This window comes from Lissotriton vulgaris, chromosome 4_1, assembly GCF_964263255.1.
Source record: "Lissotriton vulgaris chromosome 4_1, aLisVul1.2, whole genome shotgun sequence".
NCBI classification, from domain to species: Eukaryota; Metazoa; Chordata; class Amphibia; order Caudata; family Salamandridae; genus Lissotriton; species Lissotriton vulgaris.
Window position 1 is genome coordinate 1,134,536,611 of NC_141691.1, and position 20,612 is coordinate 1,134,557,222.

The following is a 20,612-nucleotide window of genomic DNA, read 5'->3' on the forward strand; positions in this document are numbered from 1 at the left end:
TAAGTGGACATTTGGAGATTAAGGTCAGGACAGCAACAGGGTATTTCCTTTAGAAATTATAAATACCACCATAAATCCAGAATTGACTTTGTCCTGATAAGTCAGAGACTGACAGATGCTGTTAAATCTATAAGTTATCTCCCTCTACATCTGTCTGACCACTCTGCGATACTCATGGAGTATAAAGGGACTCCCAGCATCTCCCCTAGAGGATGGTCTTTTGATCGTTCTCTTCTTTCACATCCTGATGATGTCTCCTATCTTAAGAGCGAGATCCAAAGTTTCCTGAGCATAAATATTGGTTCAGCAGCATCTGGAGTAGTTTGGGACTCCCTTAAGGCGTGCCTAAGGGGGCTTATTACAGGCAAAGTTTTCTATTGCTCTAAACAATATAGGGAGGAGATTGCTTCCATTGAGACAGATATTGCTAAAACTCAATCAGATATCGACCTTTTGCCTGCTTCTATGGAGGCAGCCTCAAAATCACTACAGGATAAGCTGCTTGCCTTGAAAGCACACATGGGTTCAGTTCTGAGTAAGAGAGTTCAGCAAAGATGGGAAGCCAGTACATTGGCCCCCTTCCAATATGGGGAAGGCGCAGGGAAGCTGTTGGCCTGGAAGGCTAAAACAGATCAGGCTCGTAACAACATTGTGTCAATAGTCTCAAATGATTCCATAACTTCTTCAGACGAGAGTATAAGATTAGCCTTTAGAGACTTTTTTCAGGAAATATACCATGAAGATAAATCTATAAACCCAGATCTAGTTAAGCATTGGCTAAGTAAAATCTCCCTTCAGGCCCTGTCTGATGATCAAAGTATACTCTTGGAAAGTGAGATCTCTGAGGAGGAGGTTAGGGCAGCCATTCAAAGTGGCAAGAGAAAGGGAAAGCGGCAGGACCCGACTGTCTACCAGCAGAAATTTTCAAGTTATTAGAACATGAAATAACACCACCGCTTGTCACTCTATTTAACCAAATTTTGATGGACCGTCAGCCTCCCCCAGAATCTTGGAACGATGCCTCCTTTACTCTTATTTTGAATCCTGGTATAACTGCCTCTTCTTGTGGGTCTTCTAGGCCAATCTCGATTTTAAATGTAGATTATAAAATCTTTGCTACTGTTTTGGCAAGGAGGCTGGCAGGGGTTGCTCCCGAGTTGCTCCACCAGGATCAGAAAGGGTTTGTAAAAGAACGCCAACTGTATGAATTAACATATTATTTAATAGGAGCCATGGATATGGATACTGCTGCGTCCCTTCCTCTGGCTGCGGTAACTCTGGATGCCACCAAGGCCTTCAACAGGGTAAATTGGATATATCTGTTGGAGGCCTTGGCCAAATTCAACATTGGGGGGGGGGTTTCGGCGAGCCATAGGCCTTCTGTATCAAAACCCTACTGCTCGGGTAATGGTTAATGGAGCGCTATCTTTAACATCTCCAGGGGGATGAGGCAGGGCTGCCCTCTCTCCCCTCTCCTATTCGATTTGTATATCGAGCCCCTAGCGCAACGATTGAGGGATGACATGAATATTAAGCCTTTTTCGTATGGGGGTTGGGAGCGGAAGGTAGCCCTTTATGCAGACGATGTGCTTATCCTTTCTTCGGATGTACAAACCGCACTTCCAGCAGCATTGAAGGTAGCACAGGAGTTCGGGGAAGTATCAGGGTACGAGGTAAATGCCTCAAAAACCGAGATTTTAATCTGGAACAATGATCTCTGTGAAATCAGCATACAGCCAGGATCTTCTATGCAATATCTTGGCCTAAACATCACGAAGGACATAAACCATTTAGTATCCTCTAACTTCTCTGAAGTAGCAAAGCATTGCCGACAGTTAATGCGATCCTGGGTAGCACTACCACTATCTCTTTTAGGGAGAGTTAACTTGGTCAAAATGACCATTTTACCGAAAGTTTCTTTTTTATTTAATATGATCCCCCTTTATTTTGACCCCTCCATAATAGCGAAGTTACAGGCGGATATCTCTTCCTTTATTTGGAATAGGCATCTCCCGCGGATTGCCTGGAAGAAACTCAGGAGGCGCAGAGAGAAGGGGGGGTTGGCTGCCCCAGATCTGCAGCTGTACGCCTGGGCATTTCAACTCTCGCATGTTAGAATGCTTTTAAAGATGCCTGTTTATTTGGATGTGGGAGCCCTGCTCTCAGCTTTGCTTGATGGGGAAGGTCTTAGCCAGTCAGGTTTTTTGTTTAAATTTGGCAACCAAGAGTTAAAAAAAAAAATTACGTTGAAGATTTTGCAGGGTTTAACAAAAACGTGGGCAAAGTTAATGGTCAACTTAAAAGTTAGCTATTATGGCTATAGGACACCTCTTTGGGGTCTTCCTGAGAGTCCTTTGTGGCTGGGTGACAGTTTGGCGGTTCTGCTTAAGGAGGCAGGGATGTCAGGTTGGGGGGATTTATTCTCAGAGGGTAGTTTACTTCCGTGGGAGTGTCTGAGAGATAGAGTGGGTCCTAACCTTTCAAGGTTTAAATATATGCAAATGGCTGGGTGGACTCATTCCTACTTGGCTCGGCCATCCTTAGCAAATAGATTTCCTATTGGAGGCTATAGCCATTTAGTATCCCAGATGGTAGATAATCCACCAGCCAAAAAGGAAGTCTCCCTCTGGAACAATTTGATAATTGAGGAACTCTATGGGAACTTTTTGATACCAGAACAGCTTTGGGGACCTACTATGCCGGGTCACAATGTAAAGGATATGTGGAGCAACTCATTTAAAATTTTGTGGGATCTTGTTAAGCCGGCATGGCTGCGCAGAAACCATTTGTTCACGCTCCACAGGGCCTACTATTCTCCCCTCAGACTGTCAAAATTCTCACAAGAGGACCCTGTGGTTTGTCCTAAGTGTGGTCTACCAGCGGCTTCAGATGCCCACATGTTCTTTGAGTGCCCTCGTTTGACTCGTTTTTGGGATGCTATATGCCACACTCTCTCTGAATCGTTAGGAAGTCAAATCACTCTAGACCTCTCTACTGTCATCTTTGGGCTCTCTGCCAAGGTTCATGGGCAAGCAAAATGTTTCCTGTTTTATTCAATCTTACTTGCCCTTAGAGAGATCTGCAAAAAGTGGAAAGACTCTGTTCCGCCCTCATACATCAAATAGCAGATTTCAGTTTTGCAAGTGTCTAGAGTTGGTCTAGTAAGATCTGGTAACCCAGCTAAGAGAGCATTTTGGCACCAGTTGGGTTGGGGTCATTGACTTAACGGGGGTTTGTTTTTATTCCCCCCGGTCCGATGATTACTCACCAATGGTGCTTTTGAACCCGAAGAGCCCGGATTCATTTTCTGGGAGATATTGGTTGTACTTGCACCTTTTGCTGGCTAAGGTAGTGTTTTCACTCCCTTTTTGGTTTCTTATTTGATGGTCCCTGAGGACATAACATATCTGAGGGTGTTGGTCCATTCAGAGGCGTCTATAACCATACCCTGCCTGGTTGTCAACCTGGGACAGATTGTAGTGCTCCAGACGGCGACCTCACTTGAAACCAAGGTGATAAATGAGGACAAAAAAAAAAAAAAGATTGGCAGCAATCACCACCATCACTTTTGTGAACAGCCCAGGTGTGCTGGTGAAGCCAAAGGGGAGCACAGCAAACTGAAAATGCTCCTCACCCACCCTGAAAGGTAGCTCCTGTGGGACTGCCGGATGAATATATAAAAATATGCTTCCTGTAAGTACATGGGCATCATCAAGTCTTCTGGGTACAGGTCCAACAGTGTCTGAGCCAATGTGAGCATTTTGAATGTGTCCTTCTGCAGGAAAGCGTTCAGGCATTGGAGGTACAAGATAGGCCCGAGGCCTCTGTCCGTTTTCAGACAAGGAAGTAGCCAGAACAACAACTGCCTTTCTCAGAGTCAGCTACCTTCTCTCTGGCACCCTTGGCACTTCCTGAAGCAGGAAAGACAGATACTTAACATAATTTGTTTTGGTGCAGGAAGGGTTTTGTGTGGGGAGGAGAGAAAACGTAGGCGTTAGCTTTTTTTGAACAATTTGCACGACCCATCTGTAGGACAAGATGCATTGCCAACCCGGGAGGAAGTTCAAGATCTTGCCACCAACTGGTTGAGCTGAAGGCAAAGTAAAGAGAGTTGCTGGCCATTGAAGCATGAGGAAAGGAGCTGGAGGACAGGTGCCCCTGCAGGCTTGTGCGTTGTTTGCCAGATTTGTGGACCTAAAAGGACAGGTCATTTGTTGCATCATTTGCTGGGAAGGCTGTATCTACCTATATGCCTGCACCCTAAATTTCCAGAACCGGAGTGGGAATTGTCTTCAACAGACGCAAGGAATGCAGTGTAGCTCTGCTGGCTTTTAAGCGATCAAAAGCAGAGTGATCCAAAGAAGAAGTGAGACCCCTCAAAAGGCATATGTATTAGCGAGGCCTGTGCCTCGCCAGAGAAGAAATGCGTTACTTACCTGTAACAGCAGTTATCCAGTATTGGTGTCTTTCATAGATTCACATGCCTGAATCATTCCCCGTCGTCGAGACGGGAGCCTCCGGTACATAAAAAAGTAATGTCCTATAGACATACATAGAGAAAATAGGCCTAAGGGCCTCACCTTAGTAGCCTTTCCTTGTCCTTATGTAAAAAGGACCAAACTCTTAGAGTCAGCCAATCAGCTATGACCTCCCTCTAGAACCTTCCTGGGAGGAGCCTCAGTCCCTCAGATTTTCGTATGCACCCAGCTAGGTAGGCGTAATACCGTTAGAGAGGGATGTGAGTCCTTCCAGGGGAGGCGGGAGGGTTGCATGTGAATCTATGAAAGACACCAATACTGGATAACTGCTGTTACAGGTAAGTAACGCATTTCTTATCCAGTATTAGGGGTGTCTTTCATAGATTCACATGCCTGAATCAGAGTAGTTAGCAATAAGATATGCTCATTTCTGATGCAATGTTGCTCTGTAGTCATGTTAGACAATACACATATTATCATATAACATGGGAATGACAGCACAAGCAGAATATCACAAAAACAAAGAATGTGCATACCCGGATGGCGGGATGTAGGAAGGCTCACCTCACTGAAAGAGATGGCGAAGCACTGCCTGGCCCACTGCTGCATCCTTCTGAAGCTCGATATCCAGGCAGTAGTGTCTGGAGAAAGTGTGCGGTGACTTCCAGGTCGCCGCTCTGCATATGTCCAAGATCGGCACTCCAGCGAACAGTGCTGCTGATGTGGACATCGCCCTGGTGGAATGTGCAGTAACATGATCTCTCAAAGGCCGTCCGGCCTTGTCATGGCAGAATGCAATCGCTGAGGAGATCCACCTCGAGATGCTTTGTTTCGTGAGAGGCAGACCCATTCTCGGTCTGCTGTAGGCCACAAACAGTTGTGAAGATTTTCTGAAAGCCTTAGTTTTGTCTAGATAGAACTTGAGACACCTCTTGAGATCCAAAGAATGTAGTGTTCTTTCTGCTGCGGTGGAAGGGTTCGCAAAGAAAGACCGAAGGACTATCGGTTCATTGAGATGAAAGTCCGAAGGCACTTTCGGTATGAATTTAGGGTTCGGTCTCAGCACCACCCTGTCCTGTTTGAACTGCATAAATGGTTCCTGAATGGACAGGGCCTGTAGCTCGCTTACTCTCCTGGCAGATGTTAAAGCGAGTAATAGCGCAGTTTTCCATGAGATGTACTTGATGGATGCTCGATGAATGGGCTCAAAAGGATGCCTCATGAGTTGGTTGAGGACTAAATTGAGCTGCCATGTAGGAGGGACCTTCCGAGGCCTTGGGAAGGATCTATAAAGTCCCTTTAGGAACTGTTTTACCAGTCTACTGGACCACAGAGAAGGCCCTGTGAAAGTTCCGGTGAACCGTGAGATAGCCGCCAGGTGAACTTTTATGGATGCATGCGCCAGACCTGACTGTGCCAGATGTAGGAGTTATGGCAGTACCTGCTCAGGTGTGACGTGCAGCGGTCGCAGGCCTTGCTCTGAACACTAAATGCAGAATCTTTTCCATTTGAGAGAGTAGGTTTTGTTGGTACTGTCTGCTCTCGCTTTTGCCAACACATCTCTGCATTCCTGTGGAATATTCAGGCTACAGAACACTCTGTGCTCAGGAGCCAGGCCGATAACTTGAGCGATTGCAGGTTCGGGTGTTGTACCTGCCCGTTGGACATCGTTAGGAGGTTCGGGTGCTGCGGCAGACGAATCGGTGTCCTGATGGAGAGTCGAAGCAGATCCGAGAACCAGTGTTGTCTCGGCCAGAACGGGGCAATCAGGATCAGGGTACAGGGCTCCGCCTTCATCTTCCTGAGGAGTCTTGGGATCATCGGAAACGGAGGAAAAGCGTACGCAAACACGCTGAACTAACCGATGGAAAAAGCATTTTCCAGTGACCCTCGTTGGGGATGCCAGCTTGCGTAGTTTGGGCATTTGGCGTTCCCCTTGGTGGCAAACAGGTCGATTCTTGGGACTCCCCATTGAGAGAATATGTGAGTCAGTGCGCTGTCGTTTAGTTCCCACTCGTGGGAGGGGGATCTTTGCCTGCTCAGGGCGTCCGCGATGGTATTGTCCTTGCCTGGTACATAGTCCGCTTTGAGCGTGATTCCATGTAGTACCAGCCAGTTCCAGATCTTCTGCGATTCGCGTGATAGAGTGAGCGAACGCGTTCCTCCCTGTTTGTTGAGATAGTGCATCGTCGTGGTGTTGTCCGTTTTGACGAGCACCTGGGAGTTCTGGACGCGTGGTAGAAAGGCCTGCAGTGCCAGATACACAGCTCTCAGCTCCAAAAGGTTTATATGGAGCTGTTTTTCCTGAGTGTCCCACTTGCCGCTGATCTGAAGGTCCTGGAGGACAGCGCCCCATCCTTCCAGGGAGGCGTCCGTGGTGATCACCAGAGGTGTCGCCGGAAGGAGAAATGGTAGCCCTACGGTTAGATTTTTGCGGCGCCTCCACCAGTCCAGACTCTTGGATATTTTTGGCGTTATCCGTACAATGTCCTCGAAAGAACCAGTACTCTGAGTCCATTGGCTCGTGAGAGCCTCCTGCAATGGGCGCATCCTGAGTCTGCAGTGAGGGATGAGGAGTATACAGGAAGACATCATGCCCAGGAGAGACTTGTAGGTCCGGACTTTTAGGTTCGCCTTTGACGCCACAGCCGTGGCCAGAGATAATATTTTGTCTGTCCTTTCCTTCGAGGAAAAGGCTTTCGCGCACTCCGTGTCCAAGGTCGCCCCGAGGAAGGTAATTTTTGTCATAGGGATAATGCAGGATTTCTTGAGATTGAGAGTTAATCCTAGCCTCTGAAAAAGATTGGTGCAGGCGTTGGAGGATTCGGTTGCGTCTATTGCTGAGGGTGCCTTCACCAGCCAGTCGTCTAGGTAGGGGAAGACCTGGTGGCCCATTTGACGCAGGAAAGCTGCCACCGGTGCAAGGCACTTTGTGAAAATCCGCGGCGCGGACTTGAGGCCGAACGGCAGGACCTTGAATTGATAATGATGTCCTGCAACTTCGAACCTCAGGAATTTTCTGTGACACTTGAGGATGGGGATGTGGTAGTAGGCATCTTGGAGATCCAAAGATGTCATGAAGTCTCCTTTTTCCAGAATGCCTAGTATTTCTTGAATCGTCACCATCCTGAACGATTGGCTCCGTAGGAAAGCGTTGAGCGTTCGGAGGTCCAGAATGGGCCTCCATTTTTTCTCTTTCTGGCGTACAAGAAAGAAGTGGGAATAGAAGCCTTTTCCTTTCTGAGGTGTTGGAACTCGCTCGATTGCTCCCTTCTTCAGCATCACAGAAATTTCTTGGAGAAGCAGGCGTAGGTGTTTGTGTGTCCGTCTGCGGGGAGGTGTGGTAGGAGGGATGGAGGTGAATTCCAGGGAATGGCCGAATCTTATAATTTGGAGAACCCACCGGTCCGTGGTGATGCGTTGCCAATTGGTGAGGAAATGGGTCAACTTTCCTCCAATTTGTAATGAGGGATAGGGTGGCTGGACTGGCTGGAGTAATAGGTCACTGGCGGCCGCCAGTGCCCCTCTTCTGATTTTTGCCCCTGTAGTTTGATCTTCCGTAAGAAGACTGACGATTTTGTTGTTGTTTGTGTTGGTATTGATTTTTGGTATTGTAGGAATACGAGGACCTATTCTGATAGGAACCTCGATAAGAGGATTGACCTTTGGATCTGTTGCCTCGAAAGGACTGGTTCAGCGTCTGCAAGATACCCAGTGCTCTGGCAGTATCGGTGTCCTTCTTTATGGTTTGTAGTGCCTCATCGATCTTGTCCCCAAAAAGGTGCTGGCCGTCGAAGGGCATGTCTAGCACTTTTGATTGCACCTCCTGTCGGAACGACGTCGCTTTAAGCCATCCTTGACGGCGTAGGACTGCAGCTCCAGCAAGTTGACGAAAGCAGGTCATGGCTGCATCAATAGCACAGTCAATTATCTCTGCTGCTGAGGTTTGACCCTCCGTAGGCAGTGCCTTGACTTCACCTTGGACTGTGTCAGGCAGTTCCGCCAAATAGGGGGCTATGTCCTCCCAGAGTTGGCGATTGTAACGCCCCAACAGAGCTATGGAGTTGGCCACCTTGATGGTCATGGCCGAAGTTGTCGTGAATCGTTTTCCGATCGTGTCCAACTTCCTGCCTTCTTTGTCCGGAGGAGCTGATAGAGGGGAGGAAGGGTTGCGGGAGTTCTTCTGGGCCGCCTGTGTAACCACCGAATCTGGTTTCGGGTGTCCATTGAGGCAAGCTGCCGCTGTAAGTGGGGCCTTATATTTTTTGTCCAGGCGTGGAACAACCGCAGGTACAGAAGCGGGTGTCAGCATTAGTTTCTTGCCTTGCTCCCATAGGAATTCTATTATCGGAATAGATTTTGTTGACTTCTGCGTCTGCTCCTTAAAATCTTGCAAGAAGCATTCAGTTTCCGTCGATTCCATAACCATATGGAAGCGTTTTGCAGCCCTTTCCTCAATTTTATGAAAGCCGCCAATGTCCACAGGTGGCGAATCTGCTTGGCGTGGTTGGGGTGAAGCTGGGGAAGATGCCACATACTCATCCTCCTCATCATGGGCAGAGTGGGGGGCGTGGCTTGGACGCCGATAGGGATGGCGGCGTGAGCTCGTAGCTCCGCGCGGAATCCCGCTAATTCTCCTGCTTTCGGTACCCTGGGCGACCCGGAGACGACGCTCCTGCCCTCAGAAGTGTAAGGGGACAGCCGGGCACGATCGGAGAGTCGCTGGGGGACTACTGGCCCCGAGGAGATCGAGCCGAAGAGACGACTGAGGTGTTGCCGAGGGTGCGAAGAAAATGGCGGCGAGGAGGCCGGGCAGCCCCGTACTTTCGCTTTGAGCCGAGTTGTCGCCGACTGGCAAGAGATCCTGCACTCGGCTGTTCGAAGCACTGGGATCAGCGGTGCTGTGTCCAGAGACCAGGGGACGCTGGCCTGCCTCGCCCGGATCTTGGGGACCCTCACTGGCCGCCGTCCCGGGACCCATCCTTCCCCCCTCAGGCTACCGAGGGGGTCGGCTGAACGGAGTTCGTCAAGCGGGTCATTGCTCCCGAGGGCATCGGTGGCGACATTGAACACTGCCCGGTGCCAGGGGGCTGGCACTGAACTAAGAGAGCGGACGCCAAACGGGCTCCTGGGCCTGTGACGCAGCACCCTGGAATGGCGGCGATCGGAGGGTCGATGGCCGAGGAGCGTGCTGAGGGGGACCCGGCGACATCAACCCGGCTGGGCGAGATTCCCTCCCCGGAGCTGGGCCAGGAACAGCGGCTGAACCGGCGTTTGGATGCCATACTTGAAGCGATCACCTCAACTAAGGAGGCGCTGCACCAGGACATTGCCCAAGTGGCCACGGGCCTGGGGCTGCTACGAGCGGACCACGCGAAGCTAGCGGACAGGGTCAAGGACCATGACCAACTGTTGCTGGACCTGAAGCCATCGGTGGTGACCGCGGAACACAGGATCACGGATATATTGGCCCGGTTGGACTCGCTGGAGAGACGGGCGGAGGATGCCGAAGGCCGCAATAGACGGAACAACGTGCGGGTCGTAGGCCTGCCGGAAAGGATTGAAGGGGAGGATGCGGTGGCCTATATGGAGAACTGGTTCCGTACTGTGGTAGCGCCGGAGGGGCTTACTCCTTTTTTCACTCTGGAGCGAGCTCACCGGGTACCTGCTCGCCGCCGGGGCTTGGCCGCCCCCCACGACCGATGGTGGTGCGGCTCCTCCACTACAAGGACCGGGATCTCCTCATCCAGCGGGCCAGGATGTCGGGCCCATATGAGGTGGAGAACAGTAAGGTCACGATATTCCCGGATTACACCCAAGCGGTCCAGAAGAATAGGGCATCGTTCCTAGCGGTGAAGAAGGAGCTCAGGGAGGAAGGCATCCAGTACTCCTTGCTCTAACCGGCCAAGCTGCGGATCATAATGGATGGCACTACGCACTTTTTTCAGACTCCGGATGAAGTTTGGCAATGGCTGGAGTTGTATAGAGCGGGGACAGACAGATCGCATAAAAGTAGGCGAGATCAACCTAAGCCGCCCCGGGTGAGGCAATCGCAGCGCATCAGGTCCCGCAACAGGCGCCAGCGGGAGAAACGGGAGGCTCAAATGGCGGCGGAGAAGAGGGATGCACTCGCAGTGACGGCGGCCATTACGGGGTCGCAACAGACCAGTGAACTGGCAGAATCAGACTCAGGCGGGGAAGGCAGCAGAACGGGAGGAGAACTCTCAGAGGCGGAAAGCTCGAAGGGGCCGATAGTGACCCCACAGACATCGGATGGCATATTTTGCGGCTGAGACTGCCTTGGGACTTGATTGAGACTTCATGGTAGGGTGGTATCCTGTTGGTGGAGGGCGGGTTGCCGGGTGGAGGGGCTGAGTGCTTGGTAGGGGATGAAGACGCGGGGCACGGGCTCCTCTAGCTGGGGTCGGCGGTGACTCACCCCCCTTGGGCCCTTAAGGCCGACTGTGGTGGAGACCACAGGGTAGGAGTGTGGGAGGTTGGATCAAGGTTTGGATGGGGGCTGACATTGGGTTCGTGTGCTCTGTCCTGGGGAGTGGGGTTTGGGGAGTTTTTCTGTTCTGGGTGTGTTCGGGGGGGGCAACTGCATTGGGGGGGCTATGAACCTACGTTATTTGAATCGGACTGCTCGAAGTTGGAATGGGGACATTACCTAATTTGAAATGCCTGACGTGGAATGTCCGGGGGCTGCAAACTATGATAAAACGCCACAAAGTTCATGCATACCTAGTGCGTAGGGGGGTTCAGATTGCTATGCTACAAGAGACTCATCTCACCAAAAAAGAGTGCACTGCTTTGCAGAAAAGATGGCGGGGCCAGGTGTTTGGCACCACTTACTCGGCGTATGCCAGGGGGGTGTTGATCTGGGTGAGGGCGGGGATACCCTTTCAAGTGTTGAATCAAATGGTGGATCCAGATGGCCGGTTTGTGGCGGTGGAGGGGAGGTTATATGGAAGGGATGTGGTTCTCTGTTGTGTGTATGCACCGAACACTGATCAAGCTCGGTATTTTGATGGCCTCTCGGGGTCCTTGGCCTCTTTCCTGGCGGGCCCGATAGTGTTAGGGGGGGACTTCAACTCGATCACGGATGTGGCTCTGGATAGGTCCCATCCCCCCCTGGTGGACTCCCCGGTGCGCAGGTTGGCCGCGCACAGGAAGGACTGGCAGGATAGATGGGGGTTGTTGGATGTCTGGCGGGAGCGGCACAGGGACGCCAGGGATTACTCCTTTTATTCTGCTCTCCATGAACTGCATGTCAGGATCGATTCGGTGCTCTGCGGTGGGTCCCTAGCCCCATTGATCTCTCATACGGAGTACCTGGCTAGGACCATCTCAGACCATAACCCCCTATTGGTGCATATTCAGTGGCAGCGGGAGCGCTCAGCGATACCAACATGGCGGCTTCGGCCGGAGACGCTTGAGGATTCTGTGTTCAGCGATGCGGTCCAGCAAGGCATTGATAGCTATTTCGGAGTGAATGAGGGCACGGCCACGAGTAGGTCCACTGAATGGGATGCAATGAAAGTGGTGGTGAGAGGGGTGTGTTTGGGTAGGTTTTCGAATGCTCGAACGACTGTGTTGAATGCACTCATGAAAGCGGAAGAGACTTTGAGGGACCTGGAGCGCCGCAGGCCGGCTAGGCCGGATTTGAAGACCCAGTTATTGGAAGCAAAGGAAGTGGTTGCCGCCGAGACAGAACGTTTACGGTGCTACGACTACAGGCAGTATATCATCAGAGCACATGCGGAAAGGGACAAGGTGGGCACCCTCTTGGCCAGACTAGCTAACCCGGAACTTAGGGGCTGCCCGGTCCTCAGCATTAGTAATGCGCGGGGGGAGATGGTGTACTCCCAGGCAGCGGTATTGGAATGTTTTAGGGGGTACTATGAGGAATTGTACCGGAGTCAGCTGGGGGTGGGGGTTCAGGACATTGCGGAATACCTAGGGGAGAGGCAGCTTCCGGTCCTGGACGAGGAAGACGCGAGGGAGCTGGGCGGCCCGATCACGCTTGCAGAAATACGGGTGGCCATCAAACATATGGCCCGTAACAAAACGCCTGGGGTGGACGGACTGCCGATTGAATTTTACCAACAGTATGTGGACAGCTTGGCTCCCAGGCTTCTGGTGGTGTATACGGAAGCTTTTGAGGCTGGGGAATTGCCTGGGTCCATGCGAGAGGCCTTGATTGTGCCGCTCCTAAAGCCTGGCCGGGATGCAACGGATGTAAGGTCCTATCGCCCGCTATCCATGTTGACAGTGGATTACAAGATTCTGAGCCGAATTCTAGCCACCAGGCTGGCCCCACACATGACGGGTTTGGTACATAGGGACCAGGCCGGGTTTATACCCACGAGGAGCACGGCGCTGAATATTCGCCGCCTAGTGGGAATAATGGACGCCATCTTGGACGGGGAGGGAGCTCCGGCGGCCCTGTCCGTGGACATTGAGAAGGCCTTTGATAGTTTAGAGTGGCCTTTCCTGGATGGAGTGTTGGAGAGGTTTGGCATGGGCGAGGGGTTCCGCAGGTGGACGAGGGTCTTATATACCTCGGCGACGGCGAGGGTGCGTTTGGGCGGTCTGGTGTCTGCGGCGTACTCGGTGGGCAGGGGCACACGACAGGGATGTTCCCTGTCCCCCCTATTGTTTGCTGTGGTGATGGAACCTTTGGCGGCCCATGCGAGGTCGGGTGACAGGTACGCGGGGATAGCCAGCGGCGGGCAGTGGCACTATATATCGCTATATGCGGATGACCTGCTCCTGTACCTCGCTGACACGGCACGGGCACTGGACGGGGCGATGGACCTGTTGTCGGTGTTTGGCCGGCTATCGGGCCTTACGGTCAATTGGGCGAAGACCTGTGTGTTTCCACTGAGAGCGGGATCGCCCGACCCCGGCGGCGATTTAGGCGTGGTCTGGGAGCCATCTTGTTTCACCTATCTGGGAGTCCGCATCAACCACGCGACTGCGGACCTATTGGAGGGCAACATTGGTCGATGTGTCCGGGCACTGAGGGGCAGCTTGTCCTTCTGGTCGACCCTCCCGCTGACGGTGCTGGGTAGGATCGCACTTCTAAAAATGGTGGCGCTCCCCCGCTTCCTCTACTATTTCCGGATGCTGCCTGTCTGGATTCCTCAGGGGGTCTTCAGAGACCTGAGGTCAATGATTATTGGCTTCCTATGGGGGCATGGCCGCCGAAGAGTGGCCCTGAGCACGCTACTTTGCCCCAAGATAGAAGGGGGCATGGCTGTGCCCGATTTCGAGCTGTACTATCTTGCGGCGCAGTTGCAGGTCCTTACGCAGAACGTGGCTAGGGTGTTTCGGGGTCCAGAGGAGGACCGGGATCGGGGGATACAACGCCACATACTGTCCTATATTATCATGCAACAGAGGCTTGAGTTGCGGGGCCTCACTATGGAGGAACGGACACTCCGGCTGTGCTGGCAGAGGAGCCTTCGGAGAGCGAAGGCCTCGCGGCCTTATGCCCGGAGATCCCGATCGGCATGCTGACGGCCTTGCCGCACGGGGGAGATTGGTCCCCATTGCTGGATTGGGAAGAGGCGGGACTACAGGTAATAGGCGACCTATACATAGACGGGGCTTTGGCACCGTTCGAAGCGCTCCGGGACCAGTTTGGGCTGCCCGACGGGGGGTTCCTCCTGCACGCGGCGGTGGTGGCTGCCATACAGAAGCACTGGAAAGGGGGACTCATGGAACCGACAACGACTATGGCGTGCCAGTACGTGGTAATGGCGGCAGGTACGTTCAAAGCTGTGACGTGCCTCCATGGTAGGATGCTGAACGAGGGACTGGAACCGCTCCAGGGGCTCAAGTCTAAATGGGAGGAGAGTGTGGGCCGGCCCATACCGGACACGGCGTGGGGCCATATCCTGCGGCGCACGTGGAAGGGCACGAGAAATGCGCGCTTTCAGCAAGTACATTTCTATGTGCTTCATAGGGCCTACTTAACCCCTGAGAAATTACAGAGGTACTTTCAGGTACCGGATGCCCGATGCCCACGGTGTTCGTCTCTGGGAGCGGACATGGACCATTTGTTTTGGGGGTGCTCGCACTTGGAGGCCTACTGGGCGGAGGTAGGGGACCTCCTGAACGAAGTGACTGATAGGGAGGTGGAATTCGATATGGCGGCATGCCTGCTGCTCTGGTTCCTGCACACCAAACACACCAAGGTGACGAGCAAATTCATTGATCTGGGCCTGATATTGGCGCAAAGGGAAATATCGTGGCATTGGAAGTCCAGGGGGGGACCCTCACTGCGTAGATGGAAGAATGAATTGCTGCTGTGGTCTGACTGCGAGAGTGTGCTCCGGATGAAGCAGGCCGTCAGGATGGGGAATGAGAAGGCATTGGATGCGGCACGTGCATGGGAGTTAGTGGTGCAGGCCTTGCGTGATTCTATGGTGGAAGAGGAGGACGGTGAGACTTAAGCCGGTGGGCACCGCGGGGCGAACACAAACAGTATCATAACCCGCACTGTAATGGATCCATCTAACTTGTCGGGACGAGGCATACACCTTAGCAGTTGCCAGGGGGGGGGGGGTTTGGGGGGGTTGGTTAATGGGAGTTTGGGGTGGGTCGGAAGCCACATGGATGGTAGCCCGCCAGGGCACCTTGGAATTCATAGGTTGGTGGGGTACTGCATGGAATGAGGAATGGCTGGGGGGAGCGGCCAGGCAGGATAGACATACAGCACCTGGGGCGGGTCCCGACAGGGGCGGTACCACTGAATACCACTGGGATGGCTGACGGGAGCAATGTTGAGGGTGGGGGGGGGGTAAAAGCAGATACGTAAAACGACATATCAACCATGGTCCCTATGGGACGTGCACCGTGATGTTTCCCTCTTGAGTGGAGTATTATGCCGCCCGGCCTCCGGGATGCGGGCTGAATGGCTGTGTACGATCTGTGTTTTACTACTGAACGGGGGGATGTCACGAGTGAACTGGCTGACTAATTGTATCCTGTGGTTTATAACTCTGCAATAAAAATATATTTAAAAAAAAAAAAAAAAAAAAAATCATGGGCAGAGTGTATTTCCTGTACCTCTCCTTCTTCCAATTCATCATCGTCATCATCTTCGTCTGATGATACTACCACCTGAGGTTGGATTCTCTCACGGTGGGTTTGAGGGAGAGGTTGAGACTGTTTTGGGACTGACGCTGACGCTGGGTTATTTACTGCAGGCGTCTGATTCCCACTTTCCGTCGATGGTGTTTCCGGGAAGCGTTGCTTGTAATCTTGTATAAGGTTTCTCAGGTCATTGACAATAGAGACCGGCAGGCATACCATTGGGGTGACCTCTGTGCGAACACTAGCGTGGACGGAGTGTTCTTGGTAAGTGAACTCTTCCTGTTCCTCGTCCGTGCTCTGGCATTTGACATGAAGGTCCGAAATGGAAGTAGCAGGTTTCAGGGGGTCCACCTCCTCAGATTCTTCACTCTGGAAGATTTCTGAAGGTAGCTGTGTTTGCACTTTGCTCGGAGACGTGGTTTCCGGCGTAATTTGTTGTTTGTTAATCTTGCCAGACGCAGAACTTGATGTGGAAGTTGCTGTCGTTGTTGCTGGTGTCGTCGACGGCGGCAGCGTGAGAGACGACACTTCTACGAGCTTGGATTTCTTCCATGGCTCAGAAAGGGCCATTGTCGACGACGAGTCATCCGTCGACGGTGTCTTCGTCGACGGTAAGGTCTTCGTCGATGGTATCTCCGTAGACGGCATTTTGGTTGTCGACGATGATTTCGACTTCGATGTTGTCGTCGTCGGTGCACTCGTCGACGGCGAGCCCGTCGTCGACGTCTTCGTCGTCGACGTCTTCATAGTCGACGTCTTTGCCGTCGATGCCCTCGTCGACGCCTTCGTCGTCGGGATCGGCGACGGTGGGCTCATCATCGATGTCGTCGCCGACAGTGGGCTTTTCAACGACGACGCCGTCGTCGAGGGTGTAATCTTCGTCGTCAACAAGGTTTTCGACGTCGACGACGATTTCAGCAGTATAACAGATGAAATAGGTCTACCTGCTGACGACGATGATGTTGTCGTCGTCGACGGTGAAGGTGACGACGCTGTCGTCGTCGACACAGTGGTGGTCACTGAGGTAGTCCTCTGGGTATGTCTGCTAGATGATTGAGCAGCCTTCTTAAAGGTCTGGGAATCTTTGGCAGACACTGAAGATGTCGTAGATCTTGCCTCTGAAGACTTCTTTTGTGCCTTCCTAGGAGGAGTGTCTGAGGGGCCAGGGGAAGCTACCCTTGGCCGCTTCTGAGAGACTTCTGAGGTCTTAGAAACACTACCCTCCGAAGATTCCAGGGTGTCTCTGTCTTTAAGCCTGTCAAGCCAGATGAGAAGGCGACCTTCCCTGTCCCTTACGGTCTTTTTAGGGAAAGACCTACATATTCTGCAGTCTGCAGGGACGTGGTCTGGATAAAGGCAATATAAGCACAAGGCATGCTTATCTTCCACATGGAGCCTTTTCTTCCCACATGAAGAGCAGGCCCTGAAAAGGGCTTTCTTCTGGGATTCAGACATTGTAGAAAGCAGTGGAAAGAAAACACTTACTGCAGGAAAAAGTGGACAGAAGTAATCCCTGACGAGATGTAGAGTGAAGAAATCACTTCCAAAAGTTAAGTAGATGGTTTTGAAGGAATCCTGAGGAGAGCTCAGGCTGGAGACTCCATAGCACAACGTGCGGTAGAAAATCTGAGGGACTGAGGCTCCTCCCAGGAAGGTTCTAGAGGGAGGTCATAGCTGATTGGCTGACTCTAAGAGTTTGGTCCTTTTTACATAAGGACAAGGAAAGGCTACTAAGGTGAGGCCCTTAGGCCTATTTTCTCTATGTATGTCTATAGGACATTACTTTTTTATGTACCGGAGGCTCCCGTCTCGACGACGGGGAATGATTCAGGCATGTGAATCTATGAAAGACACCCCTAATACTGGATAATCTAGATGACCCAATTCAGGCGTGTCTACAAAGTTTAACACTGGTATTGATTGAACAGCCAATGCAGTCTACAGTATCCAAGCCTGTGTGGACAACAGTTGGTCGCATTCTGCATGTCATGGATAGTTTGAGCTAGGGAGGCCCTTAGAGCTTGCTTGCCATGTCCCAAAGGGCAGGTGTATATTGGTCTAATAGACAAAGTCAGTTTATGAATCGCAGTGCCAGGCTGGGAAAGTAAATATTTTTATTGACAAATACATCAATCCTTTTGGATTCTCTAGACAGGAGTTTGGTCGGAAAAGAATTATGGTTCACCTTACTGGTTGAGGCTTGTACAAGAGTAGAGTGCTTGGTGAAAAAATCTAAGTCATCAGGTGCCGGTCTATGTTGAAGTCAAGAACATGTTTTCAAACTGGTAGCCATCAAAGTATCTGTGTTACTATCTGTGTTACTTACGGTGTTGACACCCTCACGCCTTCTTTTTTGAGTCAGAGTGGCGGGATGGAGTAGAGTCCCGCTTCACTTTCTTATGCTTGTGCTTGGACTTACGAAAGACTTGAACGGGAAGTGGAGCATTTGCAGGAATGGCTCAATGATCAGGCCCTTGACTTGACGTGGGACCTGCACTAAGACCATGACTACTGCTTGTGTTCGGTGACGTACAAACTTTGCCTCCCAGTCTCAAATGATTTCTAGTGTATTAATGCACACTTGTCGTACAATTTTAGGCAGTGACTGGAGCTCAGGCATCAACGGCACACCTCCTGTGGGTCCACTACCGATGACTGCTACCTGCAGTGAATGTACAGCTTCAATCCTGTTATTTTTGGTGGGGACATTGTTCCCTAGCATTCTGAGTAAAAGTGTTTTGGAGTGGTTGAAAGACAAAAAATGTTGCAAGTGTGGCTCCGGATCCATATCAGAAGACACGTAAAGAAAGGAACTGATGTCAGCCTGCAGGGGTGGCGCTCATCTACAAGTCTGCTCTCTTTGAGGCTGCGTAAACGAACAAGGTTTAGCTGCTATAAATATGTTACTCACGCTGGGTGCTGCCAGGTGGCCTGGTGTTGCTAGCGCTGCTCTCAAAGGAAGAGTGAAAGTTGTGTATGGTTTCCTGAAGAATCTGCCTCTCACGACCCTGGATAACAAACAGCAAAAACCACCAGTTAATTCAAGGCATTCTCATCATCCTGATGAGAAAATAATGCAAAGGTTCAGGCCAAAACAAAATATGCAATTGTCATGAGTTATCAAGAAAAACATTTTGGTTGGTTATAGGAATTTCAACTCACAGGGCTGTCCAATGTCGTACCTGTATCAGGTGTTGATTCAACACCACAACATTTGTATCCCATGCACAAAGAAGAATTCTTTAGAGAACAGAAAGAACTTGGAAATATCACTGAAGGGCTAAGGGCCAGATGTATCAAGCGTTTTCCCGTTTGCAAACGAGAAAAAGCCTATTAGGATGTATCATCTCAAAAGGCATTCGCAAAATAGGGAATCACAAAAATTGCGATTCCCTATTTGGAGAATGCATTTAAGGAATCGAAATGCAGGAAGTAAAAAAAGAATTGCGACCTGGCTTTAAGGAATTGCTAATTACCACCAACTTCAAGTTGGTGGTAATATGCAAATTCAAAGAAAAATGCACTTTTTTGCATTTTTCTAGGTGCCATGTGGCGTACATACAGGCCCTTAGGGCTTGTATGTGCGACACATGCACACATGCATATTTCAGGGGTGCAACAGGGTGTCCATTTGGCACCCTTGAAATTGTTTGCGCAATTTGCGATTACCTATTAGGTACTCGCAAATTGCACATGCAATTCCCATAGCCTCTAGGCCCATAGGAATGAATGGGAAGCCATTCCTTATTTGCGACTCGCAATTTGCGAGTCACAAATAAGGAATGGTAGGAATCGCAATTTATTCTGCGAAACCTACATACATTGCATTTTGCGAGTCCATAATAGGGAATCTGTCAAATTCGCTATAATGGACTCGCAAAATGCAATGTTGATACATCTGGCCCTAAGTATTTCGGAAATCTCTAATATGAAGCTAGAGCGGTCCCATATGAGAACAATAGCCATAGGGTTAATGCTACAGTTAAAAGAAGCTTGTAGATTTTTTTTTAAATACACATATGGGGCTGTATTTGACACCAGAAGTTTGTAGTGAATTCTGCATCATTCAGAGCACATCCTGTTATTAATCGACCTTTGAAACAGACTTTGTAAATAAAATGCCTGCTTTTAAATGAATTTTTTAAAAGAATTCAGTGGACATTGAGTGTTATTTACTTTTTCATACTTTACCCACCCGCAGTTCAGCATGCAGTCGGCACTACTGTTGGCATCCGAATCCCTGAGACAGATAGCTGATGGGGGCAAAACTGCTGCATTGAGTATGTCAGATCGAAGTACAGCCTTCGATGCCGTATCTCATGGCCAGTATCTGGGTGATGGCTCTGCATTGGATAGCCTCCTTTCTACAGTATCACAACTTTCAGGTGGTTCAACAACTATTCTTGTTAGAGGCTGTCTTACTGCAGCAGGTTGAGCCTCAGGGCTCCGCACCGAGCCCCACGCTGTTCAATCTGTACATGCGCCCCCTTGCTGATGTCATTGAGTGTCATGGCTTTACAATCTTATCGTACGCCAAAGACACACAAGCTTATTATCAACCCCTGCCTCAGCTCCAGGGAGCCTCTACAGCTAGGCTGAGCTCTTGTCTGGCCGATTTAGCGGAGTGGATGGCCCACAGTTGCCTCAAGCTAAATGCTGGAAAAACTGAGGTTCTCTTAGGAAGGAAACAACCATCTATCTGGTTCTCTGCTTGGTGGTCGGATGTACTCGGGCCAGTGCCGACACCTAAGCTGTAAGTGAAGAACATCTGCATCTGGTTTGATAGCTAGATCTCCTGCCTGGTACGAAAGTGTTTCGAAATTTTGAAAAGTCTGAGTAAAATTCTGGGGTATCTCCAAGAGGCGACCAGGAAATCAGTAGTCCAGGGACTGGTCATGTCCAGGCTGGACTACTGTAACGTGTTATATATACCTAGGAACCTCACAGGGTAGATTGGCAAATCACCAGAGAGTGTACAACACAGCAGCATGGCTGCTGATTACATCCAGAGGCGGCTGTTCGTTGGGC

General features: G+C 50.8%; 1 protein-coding gene across 2 annotated transcripts in view; it reads right to left on the reverse strand.

Annotated features, from left to right (window-relative positions):
• ANKS6 (ankyrin repeat and sterile alpha motif domain containing 6) overlaps positions 1-20,612 on the reverse strand; it is a 464,962-nt gene that overhangs the window by 14,636 nt on the left and 429,714 nt on the right. For both annotated transcript variants that reach the window (XM_086965382.1, XM_086965381.1), the window contains exon 15: positions 18,496-18,592. In XM_086965382.1, the coding sequence (XP_086821508.1) occupies positions 18,496-18,592 (97 nt within the window). The remainder of the gene's footprint in view (positions 1-18,495; positions 18,593-20,612) is intronic.